Source organism: Camellia sinensis, chromosome 5, assembly GCF_055761805.1.
Source record: "Camellia sinensis isolate YWXY chromosome 5, ASM5576180v1, whole genome shotgun sequence".
Taxonomy (NCBI): domain Eukaryota; kingdom Viridiplantae; phylum Streptophyta; class Magnoliopsida; order Ericales; family Theaceae; genus Camellia; species Camellia sinensis.
This window is the reverse complement of record NC_138965.1, coordinates 35,777,718-35,799,780: the sequence shown is the minus strand read 5'-3', so window position 1 is coordinate 35,799,780 and position 22,063 is coordinate 35,777,718. Positions and strand designations below refer to the sequence as shown.

General features: G+C 36.0%; 1 protein-coding gene across 2 annotated transcripts; it reads left to right on the top strand.

Moving 5' to 3' along the window:
- The first annotated feature begins 414 nt into the window (after window positions 1-414).
- On the top strand, window positions 415-20,706 carry LOC145790553 (uncharacterized). Of its 2 annotated transcripts, XM_082868636.1 has the most exons (6): window positions 429-665; window positions 2,008-2,038; window positions 5,007-5,109; window positions 19,668-19,725; window positions 19,840-20,075; window positions 20,176-20,706. In XM_082868636.1, the coding sequence occupies exons 4-6, from the start codon at window positions 19,692-19,694 to the stop codon at window positions 20,263-20,265; spliced, it is 360 nt and encodes a 119-aa protein (XP_082724762.1). In that variant the 5' UTR covers window positions 429-665; window positions 2,008-2,038; window positions 5,007-5,109; window positions 19,668-19,691; the 3' UTR covers window positions 20,266-20,706. The 2 variants fall into 2 exon arrangements, with proteins under 2 accessions (XP_082724761.1, XP_082724762.1); XM_082868635.1 differs by lacking the exon at window positions 2,008-2,038 and having other exon boundaries at window positions 415-665.
- The last annotated feature ends 1,357 nt before the right edge of the window (window positions 20,707-22,063 follow it).

Sequence of the window (22,063 nt, the reverse complement as noted above, 5' to 3'; positions counted from 1 at the left end):
AATTATGTGAATGGTGGGGACCACCTTAAGTCTTTTAAAATTTATTTATACTTTAATCTCAGTTGGAGATTTATTTTAAATTATTAAACTCTATTCATTTTGGACCTAATTGATTGAATCATGACTCGCTTGTAACCATGTATTATTGTTGTTATTATTATTATTATTTATTTTATAATCTTGAGAGAGCTACAAATATTAATGGTGTGCACCATCAAACGAAATATATTTTGTGGTGAGGAAATAATTATATGGCTTTAAAATTTCTACAAATTCAGCAATTCTAATTAATATATATGTGTGTGTGTATAGATATTTGAACCCAAAAAAAATTATAATATTAATGATGAGAGGAGCCCACGTGGGGCTACCCCCATCCCCCCATGTCCTTAATTTCTTTTCTTCATTTCATTTGAAGCAGCAGACTCCCTACTCTCTCTCTCTCCTCTCCTTCGGCTTTCTCTTGCTCTCCGTCTCTCTTAATTTTTTTTCTCAACATTCATCACACAAAATCTATGATCCACCAAAATCTATTAGGTTTTAGACCTATGTTCTTGAGACCAAAATGAAGAGCTTGGTGAGAGCAACGTTTTGACCGGTAGAGATCAAAATTCGACAAAGTCGAAAATTGAGGTTTTTGCTTGGTTCCTCTTCTACCTTTTGAGGTAGGGATTTTCTAAGCATTGTGTATGTGTTTTAGCTTTAGTATGTGTTATTTTGATGGTGTGATGTTTGAAAAGATTAGGGTTTTATTAATGGTGTATTAAATGTATAAAAATGGGGAAGTTCTCAATTTTTTTAAAAAATCTCTTGCTAGTTGAGTTTGGTTTTTGTATGACTCATGGATGTTGAGAAATGCATTTTATTTTATTTTATTTTATTTTATTTTGAGAAATCCCCAAATTTTAATAAAACCTAGAAATTTAAATGTTAAGATTTAGGTTTTTGGGATGAGTTTGTGAAAAGCTTACAAGAGTTAAAAATATATGTTTATTTGAACAAATGAGAATTTGAAAGTGGATGTTTATAGGGATGAGACTGATGAGAATGTTGTTGAGAATATTGAAAACCATTGAGATTTCTTTTGAAAATTGTTAAGTTTGAAAATATTGAACTTTTGAGAAAGATGAAAATATTATTATGTTGAGGTATTGAGAATTGTTGAAAGAAATGTATGTTATTTTTGGCATTATGAAAATTATTGATGAATTCTTGAGTTTGAATAAAAAGGGAAGATTGATGAATTTTTTTTTTTTTTTTTTGAATATTATGATTCTTGACTGAGTTAGGAAAAAGGAGATTAAACATGTGATTGTTACTCTTATATTGAAATGATTGAAAATATGAGATTATGAGTTACATTTATCTCTTGAAATTTATATTTTGTATGGAGATAATTGTTTGGGCAACTGTGGAGGGTTGTATTGACTATTATAGAAGTTGCATGTGAAATAGGTAAATTGAAATATTTTCAAATTCATGCATGGCATTGAACATTGCATAATCTGATGATTTAAATTCTCGCATTGGATTTGAGAAATTGGTTTTGTTTCAAATTGATTCATTGGGAATATTTGAAACGTGTTGAGTTATGGGGTAAATACGTTTGGTAAGTCCGGATAGGAGGTGTAGATTGGTATTGTTTAAGTTGGCCTGAGTGTCCAAGGTGAAAGACCAAAAACACGCACGAATGAGGTATCACTTCTCTTCTGGTTAGTCACCGGTAAAGTGGGGTTTTGGTAGTGCTAGTTATGCCTACTTGCAGACACCAACCTAGGGATTACCAGTGTCGTATTTACCGCCCTTGTTCTATGAAATGGATAATTGAATTGGTTATGCTTTTGAACAAGTGCATGGCATGAGAGTTTCAAAATGAGAAAACCTATAATTTTTGGCATTGGCATCTCATATGCATTGCACTTCATCATATTGTTAAATTGCATGCACTTTATTTAGATTATCTCTGCTGGGCTTTATGCTCATCCCTTAGTGGAAACCATTTTTCAGGTGATTGTGGTGTGCCTCTACCAAAGTGAAGGTGTGGAGAATCTTTTGGAGCACAAGGCTCAATTATTTCTTTGTTTTGTTTTTCTTTGCAAGCCAAGGGCTGTTTATGTATGGGTTTGAAATCCACTTTGTTGTAACCGAGCAAAGCCTTGGAACTTGTAGCCGTTAAGGCATTAATTTGTATTTTGTTGCTTTAACTTGTTATTATCACATGCTATAAAAATTCATGTCTTAAGGATGATGAATGTATTAATGCAAGTGGTCTCTCTTTTGTGAAATCTTATGTTGGATATCATTAATAGAAAAATGGTAATTTAGTATGAATGTTGACTATTGAAATGTCTATATTATTCAATGTTCTTGTATGTAATAATGAGAAGTAATGAGATTTAGATTATGCCTATAAGTTAATCTAGATATATCAGATGTTAATATTTTTGGGGGCGTTACAGAAGATCACCACCTTTTGTTTCATACATACATCTATCCATCTATGAATCAATAGCATATCAAAACCTACAAAAGGGCTTTGGAATAACCAGTCCAAGTTCAAATCCAACCAAGTATCTCAATATAAAAGAGAACCTGTTTTTAATATACTGAAATTTGAACTCATATCCAGATATCATTTTTTGGCAAGATTTCCCATTAAGTTAAATACATTTTCCTTGTTTCAGTTTGAAAATTTATATCTTAGACCTACATTTTAACTAATTTCACAGATCATAATAAGTTCCATCAATTTTGATCCAACTTAAATCCTTTAGTTAATATCTCCTCTCAGATCTCAATGAAACATAGGATTGAAATCATATTTTGTCCAACACTGCGTAAAAAAAAATATAAAAAAAATAATAGTCCAAGTTTCAAAAATAAATGAATGGTTGTCGCAAAAATCTCCATCCTATAGTCTCACTTTTCTTTCATAAACACACATAAATACATATCTACATGATGATTACTTGTAAAAAAAATATTGTTCTTTAATTAAGTTCATATTGGATTCTCTTGTAGACAAACACAAAGTACATATTTACATATTAGTTAAAAACAAAACAAAGCAATTTTGATAGTCTTAAGTTTGTCAAGTAAAAGGTTGTGCCAAGGCAAAGTCTGCAATCTTTAGGTTCCTGATTGTGCACCTTGCATCAATCGTTGTGCCTTCATCTTGATTAAGGATAGGCACCGTAGGTGCAACTCACAGAACCTAGCTACCTCCTTTTTCTTATCTTTTCCTTTTTCATTTCCTTTCATTTTATTTTTCTGGACCTTTCCTACAATTCTATGTGCTTGTTTTAGAATTTGGCTTGGCTAATTTAGAAATTTCTTTCAATGAGTAAGTTAAGAGAAGCATACTTTTTCTAAAATAGTGGGCAGATCAGAGAAGCATACTTCTTTCTGGGGTACAAGTAGTTTTCTTCAACTGTATGTGACAATGAAACCAACAAGACTGCCGCTACCTGCCAAGAAATACTACTAACGTACCTATCCATTCTTATTCTGGACGAAGGCCATACTCCCAGAAATGAGAATACGGATGTCCTGAACTTGTTGAAGAAAGTCCAGACGCCCCGGAAAGTTGTACTTTCAAGCACCCTTTATCAGAACCATGCCAAAGAGGTCTTCAACATTTTCAATCTCATTCGCCCGGAATTCTTCAAGATGGATACTTCTCGCGTGATTATGAGGTGGATATTAAGCAAAGTGCCAAGCGGGAGGAAACATGTGAAGGCAAAGGGCTTGGACAATGTGTTCTATGAATCAGTAGAGCGAGCACTACAGAAAGATGAGAATTTCAAAAGAAAGGTAACTGTCATTCAAGACTTGCTTGAAATGACAGGCATGGTTCTCCATTTCTTCAAAAGAGATTTTCTTAATGAATTGCTTGGGCTTGTTGACTTTATTGTATTTCTTCACCTTAGCCCTAGATAGAAGCGGGAAATTGAAGAACCGAAGAACATAGTTAGAAAGTTCAAAATCAACTTGGACGGGAGTGCACCTTATGTGCACCCATAGTTGAGATCTCTCCTAAAGAGTTCACCTAAAGAGTTCACCAGAGAAAGAGAGGGGCTTGACGATGCCCAGATGGACTAGATCTTAGAGAAGTTAGATCTTAGAGAAGGAGTGAAGGCAAAGTTCTTCCTTAATCTATTAGGCTTGTGCAAATCAGGTGGTGAGAAGCTATTGGTTTTCAGCCATTATCTCCAGCCACTTAAGTTCTTGGAAAGGCTAGTCATGAAAGTGAAGGGTTGGACTATGGGAAAAGAAATCTCTATGATCACCAGTGATTCCAGTTCTGAGATTAGAAAGTGGTCCATGGATTGTTTTAACACTTCCCCAGATGCTCGACTCTTCTTTGGATTAATAGAAGCATGTGGGGAAGGAATATCTCTTTACACAAATTGAAAATCATCATCATTTCAACTATTTGAATTGTCTTCTTTACACAAATTTATTCATCATCATTTCAACTATTTGAATTGGGTTTCCTATGTTTTAAGTTCAATTCCGTCAACTATGCATGAACTTCAGCACTCAAAGAAACATTTGTTTCTAAACATAACTTCCTGTAATATAAAGTCATTCATTACTACAAAATTTAAAACAGAATTTAAGCTTTGGCAGTTGAGAGACATTGAATGACTAGGGGGCTGTTTTGCATTTTCGCCCCCTGAACACCTTTTTTCGACTAATTTTAAGGCATTTTCGACAGAGTTATGAAAGTAATTATATTACATCAAAACAAATGGAGCCTAAAACAGACATAAATTTCCTTGAAGCAAAAATACCTCTGTAATACTCTCTTCATTGCAGAAAGCAACACTGAAAGCAAAAATAGAGTTTCTAAAGAAAAGGTCTTCAGGTTAAAAAAACAAAAAAAACCAAACTTTCTTTGAATATACACCTCATTAACCATGGTTGTTCTTCTAGAAGAATGTATGATTGGGTTTTGTGTTTCTCAAACTCTACAAAGCCTAATGCTTTTTGCATTCTTGCAGGTCATATTTGGCATGGGGAACCTGCTGGATTACATCACAACATTGGTTGGGGGTCTGTTTAGCATTTTTGCCCCCCAAACGCCTTTTTTCGTCTAAGTTTAAGGTATTTTTTACTCTAACTCCCAACTTACGTCCTATTTACATACCGTCTATTCCTACAGGTCATATTTAGCACAGGAAAGTTCGTCGTTACATCACAACATTAGTTGGGGGGAGCTATTTTGTATTTCGCCCCCCGAACGCCTCGTTTCAACTAAGTTTAAGGAATTTTCAACTCTAACTCCCAACCTATGTGTCATATTTACATACCGTCTGTTCCTACAGGTCATATTTGGCGTGGGGAAGCTGGTCGTTACATCACAACATTGGTTGGGGGTCGGTTTTGTATTTTTGCCCCACATTTTCAACTAAGTTTAAGGCATTTTCGACTCTAACTCCCAACCTACGTGTTCTATTTACGTACCATTTGTTCCTATATGTCATATTTAGCACGGGGAAGCTGGTCGTTACATCACAACATTGGTTAGTAGGTTGTTTGTATTATCACCCCCCGAACACCCCGTTTTGACTAAGTTTAAGACATATTCAACTCTAACTCTCAACTTACATGTCCTACTTACGTACCGTCTATTCCTATAGGTCATATTTGGCATAGGGAAGCTGGCCGTTACATCACAACATTGGTTGTGGGGCTGTTTTGTATTTTCACCCCCCAAACGCCTTGTTTCGACTAAGTTTTAGGCATTTTCAACTGTAACTCCCAACCTACGTGTCCTACTTACGTACTGTCTATTCTTATAGGTCATATTTGGCACAAGGAAGCTAGTTGTTACATCACAACATTGGTTGGGGGTCTGTTTTGTATTTTCGCCCCCCGAACGCCTTTTTCGACTAAGTTTAAGGCATTTTTTACTCTAACTCCCAACCTACGTGTCCTATTTAGGTACCATCTGTCCATACAGGTCATATTTAGCACGGAGAAGCTTCTAGTTACATCACAACATTGGTTGGGGGGCTGTTTCACATTTTTACCCCTCGAACCCCTTTTTTCAAATAACTTGAAGGTGTTTTCGATTCTAACTCCCAATTTAAGTGTCCAATTTACGTACCATCAATTCTCACAAGTCATTTTTGGTACGAGAAAGCTGCCTGTTACATTCCAATATTGGTTGGGGGGTTGTGTGGGCTCATCTTTTTTCGCGTCCCCGCCTTTCGGAAAGTGTTTGAAAAGAAGGCCTCACAGTTCGGACTCCCGCGGTTCTGAATCTAGTCTCACAAAGTGTAATGTGAAACTGATAATCACCAAAGAGTCCAATCTAGCAAATCTTTTTGAAAAATCAATTTTAAATCAAATAATACCAAAATTGGACTGCTTTGCCAGATACAGAGTCGCCACCTAAATATTTTATTTTGGAAAAATTTAGGAAACCCTGACTCGTGCCAAAGGCCACGTATCCTTCATCACCAAAGTTGCCTCGGCTCAAAAACTTAGGTAAGAGAGGGGAAGGTCCTAAAATGAGCACTCCCGCTCGCCCGATCAAAAGATCGACCTCTACTAATCATGATATGTTCTTTTATAAACATTATGTGTTCTTATTCTGATTATTAGCTAACTTTACTATGTGATGCACACAAGCAAGTATAGACTAGTCGCAAGACTTGGAACAATTCAACTCATGTTTGTTTTCGAAAATGGCTTGAATTTGCCACCCTCAAGTGGGCTTAAAAATGCAGATTTGCCACCAAACATAGTGGGCTTAAAACATGATTTTGCCACAACAAAGTGGGCTAAAAACGCGCATTTGTTGAATCATTTCAATTCAAATAACAAGCCTTCATCCACAGGCATTCATGCAGTTTATCATTTAAGCACAGAGCCTCATGGCAAGAGCCTCATGGCAAGCATGCTAATCATGGTAATATGGCAATCACACTCATGAAAGTATGCTAAAGCATAAAACTCACCGAGTACTCTAAGCCGAAACAGAAGCTAGTTAGAAATATGCATAATCCTAACTATACAAGATGCTTAATGCAACACATGCAATATGCAATTAATAGGCTCGGCTACTAATATGGCATATGAATCAATTTGAACAACATGCGATTAAACACACATTCAAATAAGATATTGAAACTGCAATGCAGTTTGAAAGATGCGCCGAACCTAGGTGCATGCAAGACAAATTAATGGATGCAAACATGCAAGCATAAGGTATGCTAATTGAAAATGTCCCTAATCTAACCATCGAAAGTGATTAAATAAAAGGGAGAAAGACGTGGAGTTGGAAGACATGCACACATGCACGCACGCACACTTGTTACAACATTACGCCCTCGCGAAGGAGGGTCCAAATGAAATAAGCTAACTAGCTACACTAATTAAGCTAACTATTACAAAACAAAACTAATTAACTAACTTATTCTAAGCTAATCAAATGTTACAAACCGGAATTGATTAACTAGTTACACTAACTAATTAAGTACAACACTTGAATTAACTAGCTATTCTAAGCTAACTAAAGTAATTAAATGGCCTCGAGGGGGAGGGACGCATGCATGTTCGGTTGGTTTCCTCCCAAAAATCCACCACCTTGCCATTGCAGCCTCTGTTTGCACATTTTTTACCACTAAAAATTATGCCAACTCCCAGAACACTTCTGATCCCCTTTAGGAGCACACAGAGAAACTTTGTTCATTGATGGCCGGACGGCTACCAATGGTGGTCGTCGGCTGCTACTAGTGGTCGTCGGCTATTACTGGTGGCCAGTCGGCCATCCCTTCCTTGACCTTCTTTTTTGGCTACAACAGAGAGCAAACAGAGACAAAGTAGTGTATTCTCAAGATTTGTGTGTACTGCTACCCTCCTTATCATTACACAAGCTCAAAGGAGTGTAGCTGTTGGCCCTTAAACCATTAACCAAGCATTTTCCATGCATGATGGCTAAACAAACAAGCTTGTACAAGCTTAATGAATGCACAAACAATACTAAAACAACCACCGCCCTATCATGCACAATCAAGGGTGACGGTGACCAAGGAAAGTGGCTCGTTTCATCACTTTGAGTATGAAACGTCCTATTTTCCTCGTGTTCAAATTAACGTCTGATCCGAACACATACAATGCAACACGAAAGATGTTTTATCTTGCCTCTTTTACTTGTCCAATTTTGTTTACTCATTTTAGCTTACCAATCCATTCTTTAATTGATTAGTCCAAAAGTGAGTGTCTTCTAATGGAAGAGGTGTCAACCAAGGGATGATTTAAGGCAAGAGAGGTCATGTCGTTGATTAGTAGAAACCCTCAAAAGAGGATTGAAACCATTAAGCACGAACCTTGATCTCAAGCTTAAACACAACCCGAAGATTAACCAACCCTCAAAGCAAATGAAAAAGTGAAGAAATGAGAGAGGCTGCAGGGATGTTAAGTACTGAAATGGAGTGCAAAACAACACTAAATCATGCCATTAACTCAAAAGAAAGATAATCAAAGCATTGAAACAACTAACTAGTGAAGGAAATTGCATTACAACCATACAATACAAGTCTCATATGACCCAGTCAGCCCAAAACAAGGCAAAACAATAGCAAAAACATGTTGAGATCAAGTTACAAAATGCTAGAAAAACATGCTCACATGTTAAGCTATCTAGGCATGCAAACAAGACACAAGGAGGAGAAGCTAACCCCTCCAATTTTGGACTTCAAAAGAAGGTTTTTGTCACTGAAATAACTCTGATTTTTAGTGGTTAAAAGGTCCAAAAAGTTTGATTTAAAGTGATGAAAGATGGCACAAAAAGCTTTTCAAGCTAAGGAGCAAAAATGAGGGACAACCCCCTAACTCACAAAGACTCAAACTACCATTTTTATGCCTCAAAAATAGATTTCTTTTACACCTCAAAAACAGCCTTAAAACAGTTGAAAAATATGGCAAAGCAAGTATGCACAACAAGCTTAAGTGAGGCAAGTGCAATACCTTTGAAGCAAAGTGCAATTCAGCCACCAACTCAAGCTCAAATCCCCTTCCAAGGCTCAAACAAAGCTCCAAGGGACCTCAACTCAAAGGTAAGAGTGTTTGGCTAAGGGTTGATGTGCAAAAGTGTAGAGAAACTAAGCAAGTGTATGCAAAATGACAAGAGAGAGAGAGAGAGAGAGAGAAAGAAAAGTCTAGAGAGAGAGAGAGAGAGAGATTTTTTGTCCAAAAATTCTAACCCCTCAAAATGAGGAAGGACACCCCCTATATATAGAAAATCAAGGTTTGAGCTTGAATTCATCCCTCCATACACGTGTAGGTAGATGCAACTCAGTAACAGTTGGCACAGCTGGCAAATAAATATCTGAAAAAGGAGACCAATGGCCGTCGGCCACCACTGGTAGCTGACTGGCTACTACTGGTGGCCGACAGGCACAACTTGTGGCCGACAAGGTCTAGGGTTGGCCGACAGGTCACCCTCTCTTCTAGGCAAGAGGCAACAAGCTCTTAGTCCAAAAACACGCACAAAACAGTAAAGTTTAGAGGCTCAAAGACAAGGCGTTCTGCCGATGGCTTCGGGCACTGAAAACGAACGCAAACAAGCACAATCTTTAAGGGCACAAACCATGGCATCCAAGTCTTGAGGACAGTAAAAAATTGGGTGTTTACAGGTTATTTTGTATTTTAGTCCCCCTAACCCCCTTTTCGACTTACTTTAAGTCATTTTTTACTCTAACTCCTAACCTAGTAGTCCTATTTATGTACTGGTTGTCCCCTAAACTGAAATAAATCAGCTTGTTCTTTCAATATGATTTTTGACGTCAAAAATTTTTCTCTGTAAAACCCTAGAGCTACGTGTGACAAATGAAGAAATAGAGGAAGAGGGAGAGAGAGAGAGAGAGAGAGAGAGACCAAGATTGACAAAGAGAAATAGACCAAGATCGACAAAGATCGACAGAGAAGAGACCGTGATCGACAGAGAGACCAAGATCAACAGAGAGAGAGAAAGAGAGAGAGAGAAACCAGTGATTTATGGCAGTGCAGGTGGTGATTTGCGACGGTGGTGGTGGCGATGGCGATGCGCAATGGTGGCGAATGACGGTGGTGAGCAACGGTGGCCAACAACGATTGGGTGGTGAGCGGGGGTGAGGTTTGGTGGTGACGGTTCTATGTGTGTATGAGAGAGAATAGAGAAAAGAAAGTGTTTGTGTGAAATAGAGAAGAGGGGCGCGGGTGGTAATAAAAATTTTCAACCTTTAGCGGCTAAACTATTATTTGTCGACAAATATTAATCAACAATGACTAATCTTTTGTAGCCAAAAGTATAATTTGGCTACTAATTTTTTTTATTGTCGGCAAAAATTGAACACACAATGACTAAATTTTTTTAGTCACCAAAAGTTTATATTTGCCGACAAAATTATTTGGTCGGCAACCAGTAATCGAAAAATAAGCCTGTTATTTGGCGACTTAACTTCCTTTTGTTGGCAAATAATTGTATACGATGACTATAACAAGAATTAGTAGCCTAAAATCTAGACTTGCTCCAACTAAAATTCTTTTAGTTGCCTATTTACATCATATGTAGCGACTAAATTCTTTTTTAGTTGCCAACAAATAATATATATCGACTAAAATAATATAGTAGCTAAACCTTGAACCAACGCCGGCTAATAAATTTTTTAGTCACCATTAGTCACCAAAAATGTAACTTTTGGCGACTAAATTCCTTTTGGTTGCCAAAAGGGTAATTTGTTGTAGTGACTTACACATTTTTCTATTGTTAAAAATTTTGAGAAACAAACTTCTGAGTCATTTTGTGTAAACTACCCTAAGTTTTGTGACACAACTTATTTGACTTGTGAAAAATACACAATTTTGTGAAATAAAAATGTTCTCCAAAGATTTACACATATTTGTGATCACTTACGTATTTTTTGAAAAATCAATTACTTAAGTTATGAAATCATTTACGCCTTTTAGGAAGATGGAATAGTACAGGGTTGGTGGGATTTCTGGGGCACAGTCTACCAACGTTGGGTGTTGTTCCTAATTTGGGAAGGAAATGGAACCTTAGGTGACATGGCAACCTTTTTATGTTAACTTACATTTTTTTGTGAAATTCTTTATGTTTTTTGTGAAAAATTAAGTTTTTTATGTTGTTTTTAGTTCTTCAAAAAAAACTTACGCCTCTTTTTGTTGTTTTCACTTACTATTTTTGTGAAAACTTGCGCCTTTTTGTATGCACTTATGTCTTTTTGTGAAATCACTTATTTTTTTTGTGAAAACTTACACCTTTTTGTTAAATCACTTACTCTTTGGTAAAAACTTACGCCTTTTTGGGAAAACTTATGCTTTCTGTCAAAACTTACACCTTTTTGTGAAATCATAGACTCTCTTTGTGAAAACTTACGCCTTTTTTGTGAAATCACTTACTCTTTTTGTGAAATCAATTACTATTTTTGTGAAAACTTACGCCTTTTTGTGAAAACTTACGCCTATGGAGAAAACTTACTCCTTTTTATGAAATTACTTACACCTTTTGTGAAAACTTACACCTTTCTGTGAAATCACTTACTCTTTTTATGAAAATTTACACTTTTTTGTGAAATAATTTACTCTTTTTGTGAAAACTTACGCATATTTTTTAAAATTTATGCCTTTTGTAAAAACTTACACCTTTTGTGAAAATTTACGCCTTTTTTGCGAAATTACTTACGCCTTTTGTGAAATCATTTACTCGTTTTGTGAAAACTTACGCATTTTTGTGAAAACTTACGCCTTTCTATGAAATCACTTACTCTTTTTGTCAAATCACCAATGTATAAGTTTTAACAAAAATTTGTATAACTAGTAACACAAATTTGTATAACCAAAAATATAAAAGGTGTAAGTGCCTTACACACCTAAGAAAGATCCAACAAACAATCATGTTAAAAGCTAGTCAAACTCATCACTCCTCTTATATCCAACTTGTATCACACTCCTCTATATTCACAAGCCAATACTGTCCAACAAAAGAAACAAAACAAAGAATTCATTTTAGTTCATAGTTTGATTCTTCACCACATGGTTACATATATCCTACTCAAAATGCATGTGCAAATATCTGTCAACCGCCCTATGAATATCAACAATTGTGAGTGTAAATTGTTAACCTCACCGAGTCTCTAACTTTGAAGGTGGAAAGGCCCACTATAAACAAAGAGACTTCCATCACTATAAGGATGATTGTACCCTCTGCTAATCCCATCAAAGTTTACGGAAGTGGTTGCCAAGTCAGCATTGGGGTTCAAACTAGAAATTCCTATAATGTTCTCAATCTCATTTACCACCTCACCCATTGTAGGCCTCTAGGTTCCTAATTCTTCGACGCACCTTATTGCCAGATCCACAAACTTCTCTAAACCTCCTAATTTAGTACCCAAAATGGTTGTATCAAGAATGTCATGAAGATTATATCTAACTTTTGTCTTGTCAATTTTCTGCTTCCCTCTCTCATAATGTATTTGCCTTTGTCAATCGGCTGTCTTGCAGTTAACAACTCTAGCATTACCACTCCAAAGTTATAAACATCACTCTTTTTGGTCAACTGATTGGTCATGTAATATTCAGGATCCAAATAGCCCTACACCAATAAAACAATTGACATTCAGTCCATAATCCTAAGCTATATCATGAATCATCAAAGAACTCAAAATTGTTAGCCTTATGGCTCCATAAATTTGTTGAAAGTCCAAAAGTTTTTTTAGCAAATATTGAACAATGTATAAGACATCCAATAAATTTCAACCAAAATAAATAAATAAAATAAAAAACACAAACATTTTTGTGATTTCTTTTCTTCTCTTTTTTCTTTTTTTAAGGTGGGAGAGTATGGGGAGCCAACAGTTCAACCAGCTACCACTAGACAAAAGGAGATGGGGGAAATGATTAAAATGCAATTGTTGTTAATAGGAAGAAATTACAGAATCTGTTTAGCAGATATACAGATGGAAAATGCTAAGCATAATCAGTTTTCTTGAAACACAATAGGTTCAGTGCTTACTTGATGGAGTTTTGTGACTACTTGAAAACCATCTCACAAGAATTTTTCTCATAATTGAGAACAACTAAAACAAATGGATGTTAACTATGGCTTAGATGAATTGTCTAAATAATTTATCCTACTCAAAATTTATAGTAAATTATTATTCTCTCAAAAACAGGGTTTGGAGAAAAATATACCGACCATTGTTCCCTTGACTTGAGTGGTAATATGATCCTTTTCTGAGTCACCTAAGCTTTCAACTTGAAGAGACCAAAATCAGCAACTTTTGCATTCAAGCATTCATCCAACAAGATATTGTTTGTTTTGACGTCCCTATGTATGATCGTAGGGTTGGCAAGCTCATGCAGGTATTGCAAACCTCTTGATGATCCAAGGACTATTCGAAGCCGCCTCATCCAATCCAACCTGATTCTTGACTTCCCTGCACAAGTAATGTGTATTTTAGTTATTTATTGTTCCATTGGATGAATCCATTCCCCAAGATTGTGGCTTTGAATGATAGTGAAGTTTAAGAACTTTGGGGATCCCTTATTTTGTTATATTTTTTTTCCTTTCCTTTTGCTAGGGAAGATATGTGAAACATTCAAGTTTCAACCGAGGTTTAAGAAAGATGAGGCTACAAAAACATTTATTTTTCCACTTTCAAATATAGTGAATCTTGTATCCTACAATGAACTAATGCAATGCATTCACTCACAAAAAAGTGATAATGAACATGCAACTATAACCACAAATAAGAAGGGACATGGACACATAAATATGACATTGACAAATTGATATAGGTGTTTTCAAAAAATGTATGACATGACACACAAGGGATATGACCAAACAATAAACCAAACCAAGCCTTAAGTCCTATCAAATGGGGTCTGTTACATAAATCATTCTCCACTCAACTTTATCAATGGCCATTTAGTTAGTTAAATTAAGGAAATTCATATCTCTATTTATTATACTCACCCACGTCAATTTAGGTCTACTCCTTTCCCCACCACTTCCATCTACCGTTACTATATCATATCTCTTCACTAATGCCTCTATTGGTCTCTGTTGTATAAGACCAAACCATCTTAAACTATTCTCTCTTAACTTATCTTTTATTGGTGCTACTTCTATACATTCACAAATATACTCATTTCCGAAAAATCTAGAAATCTCCTAGATGTTGATTTGTAATTATGTATCAATTTTAAGTAGTATATAACAATCCCAATCAAACAATCAAGACAAATTGACACAATGATTTTACGTGAAAAAACCACAATTGGACACCTCCAATTGTGATAAAAAAACCATGGGCAAAAGCCACAAAACAATCCACTAAGAAGATATAAAGGAATTACACAGGTATACTCTCAATTACCTAGCGAATCCAAGCCCGAATTGAACCAACCCCTATGTGCCTCTTCCAACCTCGTCTTCACCTCGGAATTGTCTTGACGATGAGTCACTCCAGAATCCACCAAAGTTTCAGGCTCGAATTCTTCAGAATCCAGCGAAGAACAGCTCTCTCTTTTGTGTGGAATGAATAAACAAACCTTTGATGTATTCTTCTTAACCCATGAGTTGAATACTCAATTAAACATCAAAAAAAACTCGCAAAATATCCCCAAATATAAACTTTAATATCCAAAAAGAAGATCTGGAGGAGTAATCCTAGTTTTGGACTAAAACAAATACTTATAGAAATCTGGGACTACAAAGCTCGCTCGAGCGAAGACTCTCTCGCTCGAACGAGAAACCAAAAACGCGTGGTTTCCATAAGTGGCTTCGCTCGAGCCACGCAAGCTTCGCTCGAGTGCACATTCATCTCTTTCAAGTTTTAAGCCAGACGCAGTCTTCGCTCGAGCGAGCACTCCTTCGCTCGAGCGAGCAAGGGCGGACATGCAACTTCAAATACAATTTTGTATTTTGCTTCGGAGGCGCTGCCCCTCGACCCCGCCTGGGCGCTGCCCCGAACCTGCCAAGGGGCGCTGCATCCTAGACCCCCACGAGCTGACCGGGCAGCTCGATCCCCGTCATAATCAGCGAAGTGACAATCTTGAAAGCATCAACATCACAAACTTCTCTGCAAGGCACAATTCGGGTTGGATTCGCATCTAAAAACTCATAGCCTCACTGAAATAAAAAGTGCGAAAATAAGTACAACTAAAAGGAGTTTTGTCAATTGGGATTGCCAAGAATAAAAACCTAACAATTTCTAATTCTGTCTTTTCTAGGCTTGCCACACATCCACCTTATCATCCTCATCTCAATGACAAGCACCTTGTATATGAATATTTAATTTAAAGATAATAATTTTTAAAGTCTAAAGTAGAAGAATAAATATGTATATATATTATGTTGTTTTATGTTATTATTGGATTCCTAATTCCAAATTATTTTATTCAAACTTATAATGTGTTTTTTGTGTTTAAGCGATACACGTGTTTCCGAAGTGTCAAAAGCATGTCTACGTCTAGAAACTTCTTTTCTTTTCTTTTTTTAAATTTTAAATATTAGATATGTATGGACATGTGTCCAACAGGTGTTGGAAAGTGTCTGACGAGTGTTCTTGTCATGTCTTTGTCTAACACGGTGTCCAACACAACAAGCTCAGAAATGTCCATGCTTCTTAGATTGACCATAAAGTAAGCAATTGAAGTTCAACTAGCATCAGTGTCAATATTGATGGAGAAGATTAGGAAATGAGATGTAAGTACCTAAAAGACTCTCCCTCAGTGTACCATTAGGAATATACTCATACACCAACATTTGTTCCTCTTTCTTAAAACAGAAACGCACCAAGCTAACAATGTTCTTATGATATACCCCTCAATAGAAGCTCAATCTCACTTTTGAATTCAATACCACCCTGCATGGATCCATGTTGAGCCCTTTTGATAGCAACCAATTGCCCGGTGGGAAGAGTTCCTCTGTATATCTATAGATAAAATGAAATGGTGAGAATATGAAAGCTATACAGCACTAAGAAATACTTTTCAAAATATATTAAGATAGATAAGAAATGTGCCAAGAAGAAAGACTCAAAAATGAAGGAAAGATACTCAAACCAAAAAATATTTACATATATATAGAATTTTTTTTATAGAATTTTTTGAATGACTTTGCAAGTAGTTGATTGTTTTTCAGAGAGAGAGAGAGAGGGGTAGAAGGAAAGATGGCGTCGAACGCGACCGTACCATTATGGAGAGCGGTAGGGACGATATACATAACATACTTGAAAATATGCACGAACATGGTGAGGAACTGCCTCAAAGAACCCTACAAATTTGAAGCCCTAGCTCGCAAGAAGGTCCATTTCTCCATCGCCAAATAGGTCAATGCCAAACCCCAAAAACCTAGTAATTTTTTCTTCATTCATCTAATTTCAATTGCAATCTCAAATCTTGGGCTTTTATTGATTTGTTCCATTTTACTTATTTGTTTGTTTAATTTCTTCATTACGTTATGTGAAAAATGGGTTTTTGATTTGAGGGTTTCTATTAGTGATTTGATGAAGGGACTTTTGTTTTGAGAATGAAGATTATGATTTTAACAAATTGGGCATTGTAGATATCTTGGTTAACTGTGAAACATTTCACCATTGGGATCTTGTTTGAGGTTTAAGGAAAAGTTGTATGGGGCCTACTCATGGTAGTCCACCACTAACATTGTAGACATCCATAGCATTGTAGATATCCTACTTGTAGACACCCCATTTTTGACAACCCTTACGATTTGGACGTCCTTGCATGCACACCCGATGATGAGTTTATATGCTCGCCAAGTGTCGAAGACCTCAGCGGAATGCCATAACTTCGAGCCTTTCAAACCCTATACCTTTGTTGTCCCAATTTTAGACCAAGCCTAACTTTTCTAGCCTGTAACCTCTGGTGCCCTGTCGGACATCACTTTTGGGCTTCCAGCCACTGATGTGACTTGCCGGCCACCAATGTATTTTGCAGATATTTTATGCCAATTATGCCAACTGTTTGCACAGATGCATGCATCTTCACCCACGTGTAGGACTAGATGTTTTTGAGGGAATTGCTTGGTTCTATATATATATATATATATATAATACCTCTTATATTGTTTTAAAGGTTAGAAAATTTTGAGCTTAAAATTTTTCCTCTCTCTCTACCAAATCTCTACATTTTAGCTTACAATTCTTCAACCTTTGCCTATACATCGTTAACCAAATCTCTTCAAATTTGAGCTGAGGTACTCTTGAGCTTGGTTTGAGTTCTAGAGGGTGTTGTTTGCTTGTGTTGTTGCTTGGAATTGCTTCTTCTCTTCAAGATGTATAAGGCTCTACCCATTTGCTTGCTTTCTCTTCTTTCTTTGTTACTATTTTTCCATTGTTTTGGACAGTCAAAACTCTGTATTTTTTGGGCTGAAGCTTGGGTTTAAGGCCATTAAAGGTTAAGGGGTTGATAGCCCTTCTTTGTACCTTGTTTTGAAGGCCTTTGCCCTTGTGTTTCCCACCCTTTTACTATCTTTTTTCAAGCTTTTAAACACTGATTTTCAGAGCTTTTTTAGTGACCAAAATCATGTTTTGAAGTTCAAATTTGGAGGGGTTAGCCTCCCCTCCTTGTGTCTTGTTTACTAGCCTAGCCTACTCTATGTGTTAGCTTATTTTTCTAGCCTTTTTTGTCTTGATTCCAGCATGTCTTGGGCTTTATTGTAGACTGTTTTAGCACTATTTTGGGCTATTGTTTACATTTGAACTTTGTTTTGCATGCTTCTAGTGTAATAGTCCTCATAAGCTTGATGTTTTAAGTCTTAAACATCACTTATTTGAGTTGATAGCATTTATTTCGGGCTTTTCATACTTCATTTCAGCACTTATAATCTCTGTAACCTCCCTCCATTCTTAGCTTTTTACTTTGCTTTGAAAGTGGTTACAAGTCATTTGTTTGCCAAAGTATGAAATTGAGGTTTCATACTTAATGGTTTAATCCCTTAGGGGGTTCATTACCAACAGTATGATGCTTCTTTCATATCCAAAGCCACTTGTGTTTTGAACCCTCTTTCCATTAAAGGACTTTAATTCACCAGTGGACTTAATTGAATTAAAGGATGGTTGGTAAATTAAAATGAGTAACTAAAACTTTGGGACTATCAAATTATTTACCAACCATCCTTTAATTCAATTAAGTCCAATGGTAAATTAAAGTCCTCTAATGGAAAGAGGGTTCAAAACACAAGTTGCTTTGGGTATGAAAGAAGCATTGCATATCCTTTACGATTCTGGCAAAGCAGTCCATTTTTGGCAATTTGATTCAAAATCGATTTTTCAAAAGATTTGTTGGATTTGGACTCTTTGGTGTTTATCAATTTCACATTGCATTTGTGAGATTAGATTCAGAACTGCGGGAGTCCGAATTGTACGGCTTATTTTTGAACTTCCGAAATGGGGGGCGCAAAAAAGTTGAGCTACATGTATATCCATACTGCTCATGGTAGTCCACCACTAACTTTTATTTTTAGAATTGCATATCCTTTACGCAATAGCAGTTGTATTTAACAGTATAAGAGCGTTGAACTTAATTTTGTATAGATTAAATAATCAGTTTAAGCAATCACCTGGCTCAGAAAAGATCATAGCTTTAATTAACAGAGGCAAGATATTGTAGCTAACTACTCATTTATGCCTCATGTTAAGTTTGAAAAGAAGGGAAGCAGATAAACATCTATAGGGTTACAGGTTTGACCAATAACTTAAACACTTGGTATCAGATATTTGAAAAAAGTTAAGAATGTACAACAAAATTTGCTTCTCATGCTGAGTATCAAAAGACAGAATATGGCACTAAAGGGCATCTATGCCTATGCTAGTGGATGGCAAAACCCTTCTAGTTCGGCAATAATCTCTCCACCCACACTCTTATTTGAAGATTTTTTGACATTATACATGCTAGGCAATTAGCGTATGTGTCATTTTGTTGAAGTTCTGAAGTTGACTAAAGCAGATGTGCCATAGCAGAGTCAAATTGTTGGCAAATGCTATCATTCCCTTTAAGCTATTCCTGCTAGATGAAATCTGTGGTGAATATGCAAAATGTATATTAGTAGTATAGAAGTTTGAATATTGGATCGATATGTTTGCTAAACTGGTTACTTTTATCCCAGGGGCATAACCTTAATTTTGCTGAATATCTGCACATCACTCAATGTTTCCATTTATGCATTAATTCTAATCCTCTTGATTCTATAGCTTCTCTACGATCTTTTAATTTAGTAGTGGATTTGGTTTAGTTTGATCAATTAAAACAATGTCACCATTGATTTCTATCACAGGCTTTCTCCAAGTTTTGAAGTACCATATTAAGTTCTTTCTTCTTGGACATCCACCTTTCCATTAGATGGCTTGGATGTTTGAGTGTTTATATGCTATGGATTACTTTATTTAAGTGTACAATGAATACCAACATAATAATAAAATAAGTTTGTAACAAAGCTGTTTTAAATCTTCAGATCACGCCTGTGGCTATGTACCATATTAAGTTCTTTCTTCTTGGACATCCACATTTCCATTAGATTGGTTGGATGTTTGAGTGTTTATATGTTATGGGTTACTTTATTTAAGTGTACAATAAATATTAACATAATAATAAAATAAGTTTCTAACGGAACTGCTTTAAATCTTTAGGTCAGGCCTGTAGCTGAAGATGAGATGTTTAGAGTGATCAGAACTGGTAAACGGAAAAGTAAGTATCCTGTGCATTGCCTTAATCTGATTTGAATTTTCATAATTTGAGTTATGCTACTAAACAAAGTTAGAGTACTGCCCTGATGTCTATGCTTTTGTTTTCTTTTTGCAGCCAAGCAGTGGAAGAGGATGGTCACTAAAGCCACATTTGTAGGACCAGGTTTTACAAGAAAACCTCCCAAGTATGAGCGGTTTATCTATCCTTCGGGTTTGCGATTCACTAAAACCCATGTGACACACCCTAAACTTAAATGCACTTTCAATCTTCAGATTATTGGAGTAAAGAAAAATCCTAATGGTCTAATGTATACCTCACTTGGTGTTATAACTAAAGGAACGATTATTGAGGTAAATTTTTGCTTAAAATGTTTTTGTTTATTGGACGTGATTGGAATTTCAATTTGTTGGTATTTAATTATAATTAAAAATAATATTTCCTCATTTTTAGGTGAATGTTAGTAAACTAGGTCTTGTAACACCGGCTGGAAAAGTTATATTCGGTAAGATTGTCCTTGGCATTTCTTGTAAACAAATATGATGTTTTACCTTTACCTCATATAAGCATGTCGCATTTGTTCTATAAATTTATGGGTGCAGGGAAGTATGCTCAAGTGACGAATAACCTAGAGAATGACGGTTGTATAAATGCAGTTCTCCTTGTTTGAGAAAGATTGATGAAAAGTGAAAACAGAACAGGGGTTACGCCTTGCTTTCGACTGACCCTTCTATTCTGAGTCGCATCATGAGACTATATGACGTTGTTTTTGTCTCTTGCGTCCTTTGGATAGAATTTAAACTCTCAGTTGTAACATGAGATGAAATTTTGTATGAGCATTTCATTTTTATCTTAATTGAATTTTATCTACGTTATAATCTCAGACGGTTGCCCATTATGGGTGCCTACATTTATGTGCCCTTGGTGCTTTAATAACTTTTAGGTTTGTGTTTTGCTAAACAAGATGTGTTATAAAGATTGGAAACAAAGACAGTAAGAGTAAACCTCAATAAGTTAAGAGGAACAAACCTCGAATTGGCGTTGTCCTCAATGAGGTTAATCACAATGAGTTAGTTCTTCTTTCTTGTTTCTCCATATCATTATTTCAAATTTTCAGTGACGGTATGCAATGCTATATATCATCCAATTCAAGCTCAAACGTTTCATGTGCCTGGATTAAAATATAATGAAACCTTTCCCCTCATATGGCATTTCTTGCTGATCCTGTTGCTCCCTGCTAATTGTCTCTCTTTCCATCACACTCTCCACCTATCTAAAGCTTTTCCAGTATTGTTCGCTGACTCTTTCTTTTGCTATATCCCTATCTACAGTTTTTCTGGTATTGTTTGTATCAATTGAAGTTGAATGAATGCAATCTTTTGCTATATCCTTAGCTGCAGTTTTTCTGGTATTGTTTGCATCAAGTGAAGTAGAATGAATGCAATTCGGGTCTTTAAGGATGGGTTGAAGCTGCATGACATGATCATGGACGAAGCTAGAATTGTTGGGATTGAGGGGGAAGGGGGAAAAAAGGGGTATTGAACAAGTTTTGTTATGTGAATGATGACATTTTAATAACTCATATTGAGTCTAGAGTCATTATATGAGATACAAATTATAAATTGTAAATAGTACTAAACTTTATATAAAAATAAACCTTCTCAAATTTTTTGGAAGGTCCTTGTCCAATTCCAATCCCTTCCCTTCTCTTCCATTCCCTTCCCTTCTCATTGAGAAACAGTAGAAATGCCCTATCAAGGTGAAGTGGAATATTTTTTCTAAAGGGTACTTTTGTCCATTCAATTTAATTAGGGGTACTTAAGGGCCGATCTTATTGACCAGATTTATTTACTTGTAAATCCTACTCATTTTTCACCTCTCAATATTTCCAAAATACCCTTCATACACTTCTTTCAACAACTCAATCATCAAAAAACTACCATGACCTACCACCTCCCACTTTTAGCCATTAACAAGTACTTCCAACCGCCGATGATAACCTCCGGCAACCTCTAACGATAACCTCCGGCGCTCAGTACTGTCGTTATCTCCTAAGATCTGATGGCGACAGTAGAAGAAGAAGAATGAGTGTGTGTGTGTGTGTGAGAGAGAGAGAGAGAGAGAGAGAGGAAAAGGAAAATGAAAGGCCTTAGTAGAAAATTGTTAGCCTTCGTGTCGTAAATCAACATAACCATCCTTTTACCATCTGCTCTTTTTCCTCTTTCTAGTGATAAATTTGTCACTGATAGATTGACCCATCCAATATATTCACATCTATAATGACAAATCAGTGATAAATTCATCATTGTATAAATATAAAAAAATAGCAACAATATATAGC

Coding starts and splice junctions, on each gene's coding strand:
- LOC145790553 (XM_082868635.1), top strand. CDS start 19,692: ATGTTTAGAGTGATCAGAACTGGTAAACGGAAAA. Junction 19,726..19,839: donor CAGAACTGGTAAACGGAAAA/GTAAGTATCCTG, acceptor TTCTTTTTGCAG/CCAAGCAGTGGAAGAGGATG. Junction 20,076..20,175: donor CTAAAGGAACGATTATTGAG/GTAAATTTTTGC, acceptor CCTCATTTTTAG/GTGAATGTTAGTAAACTAGG.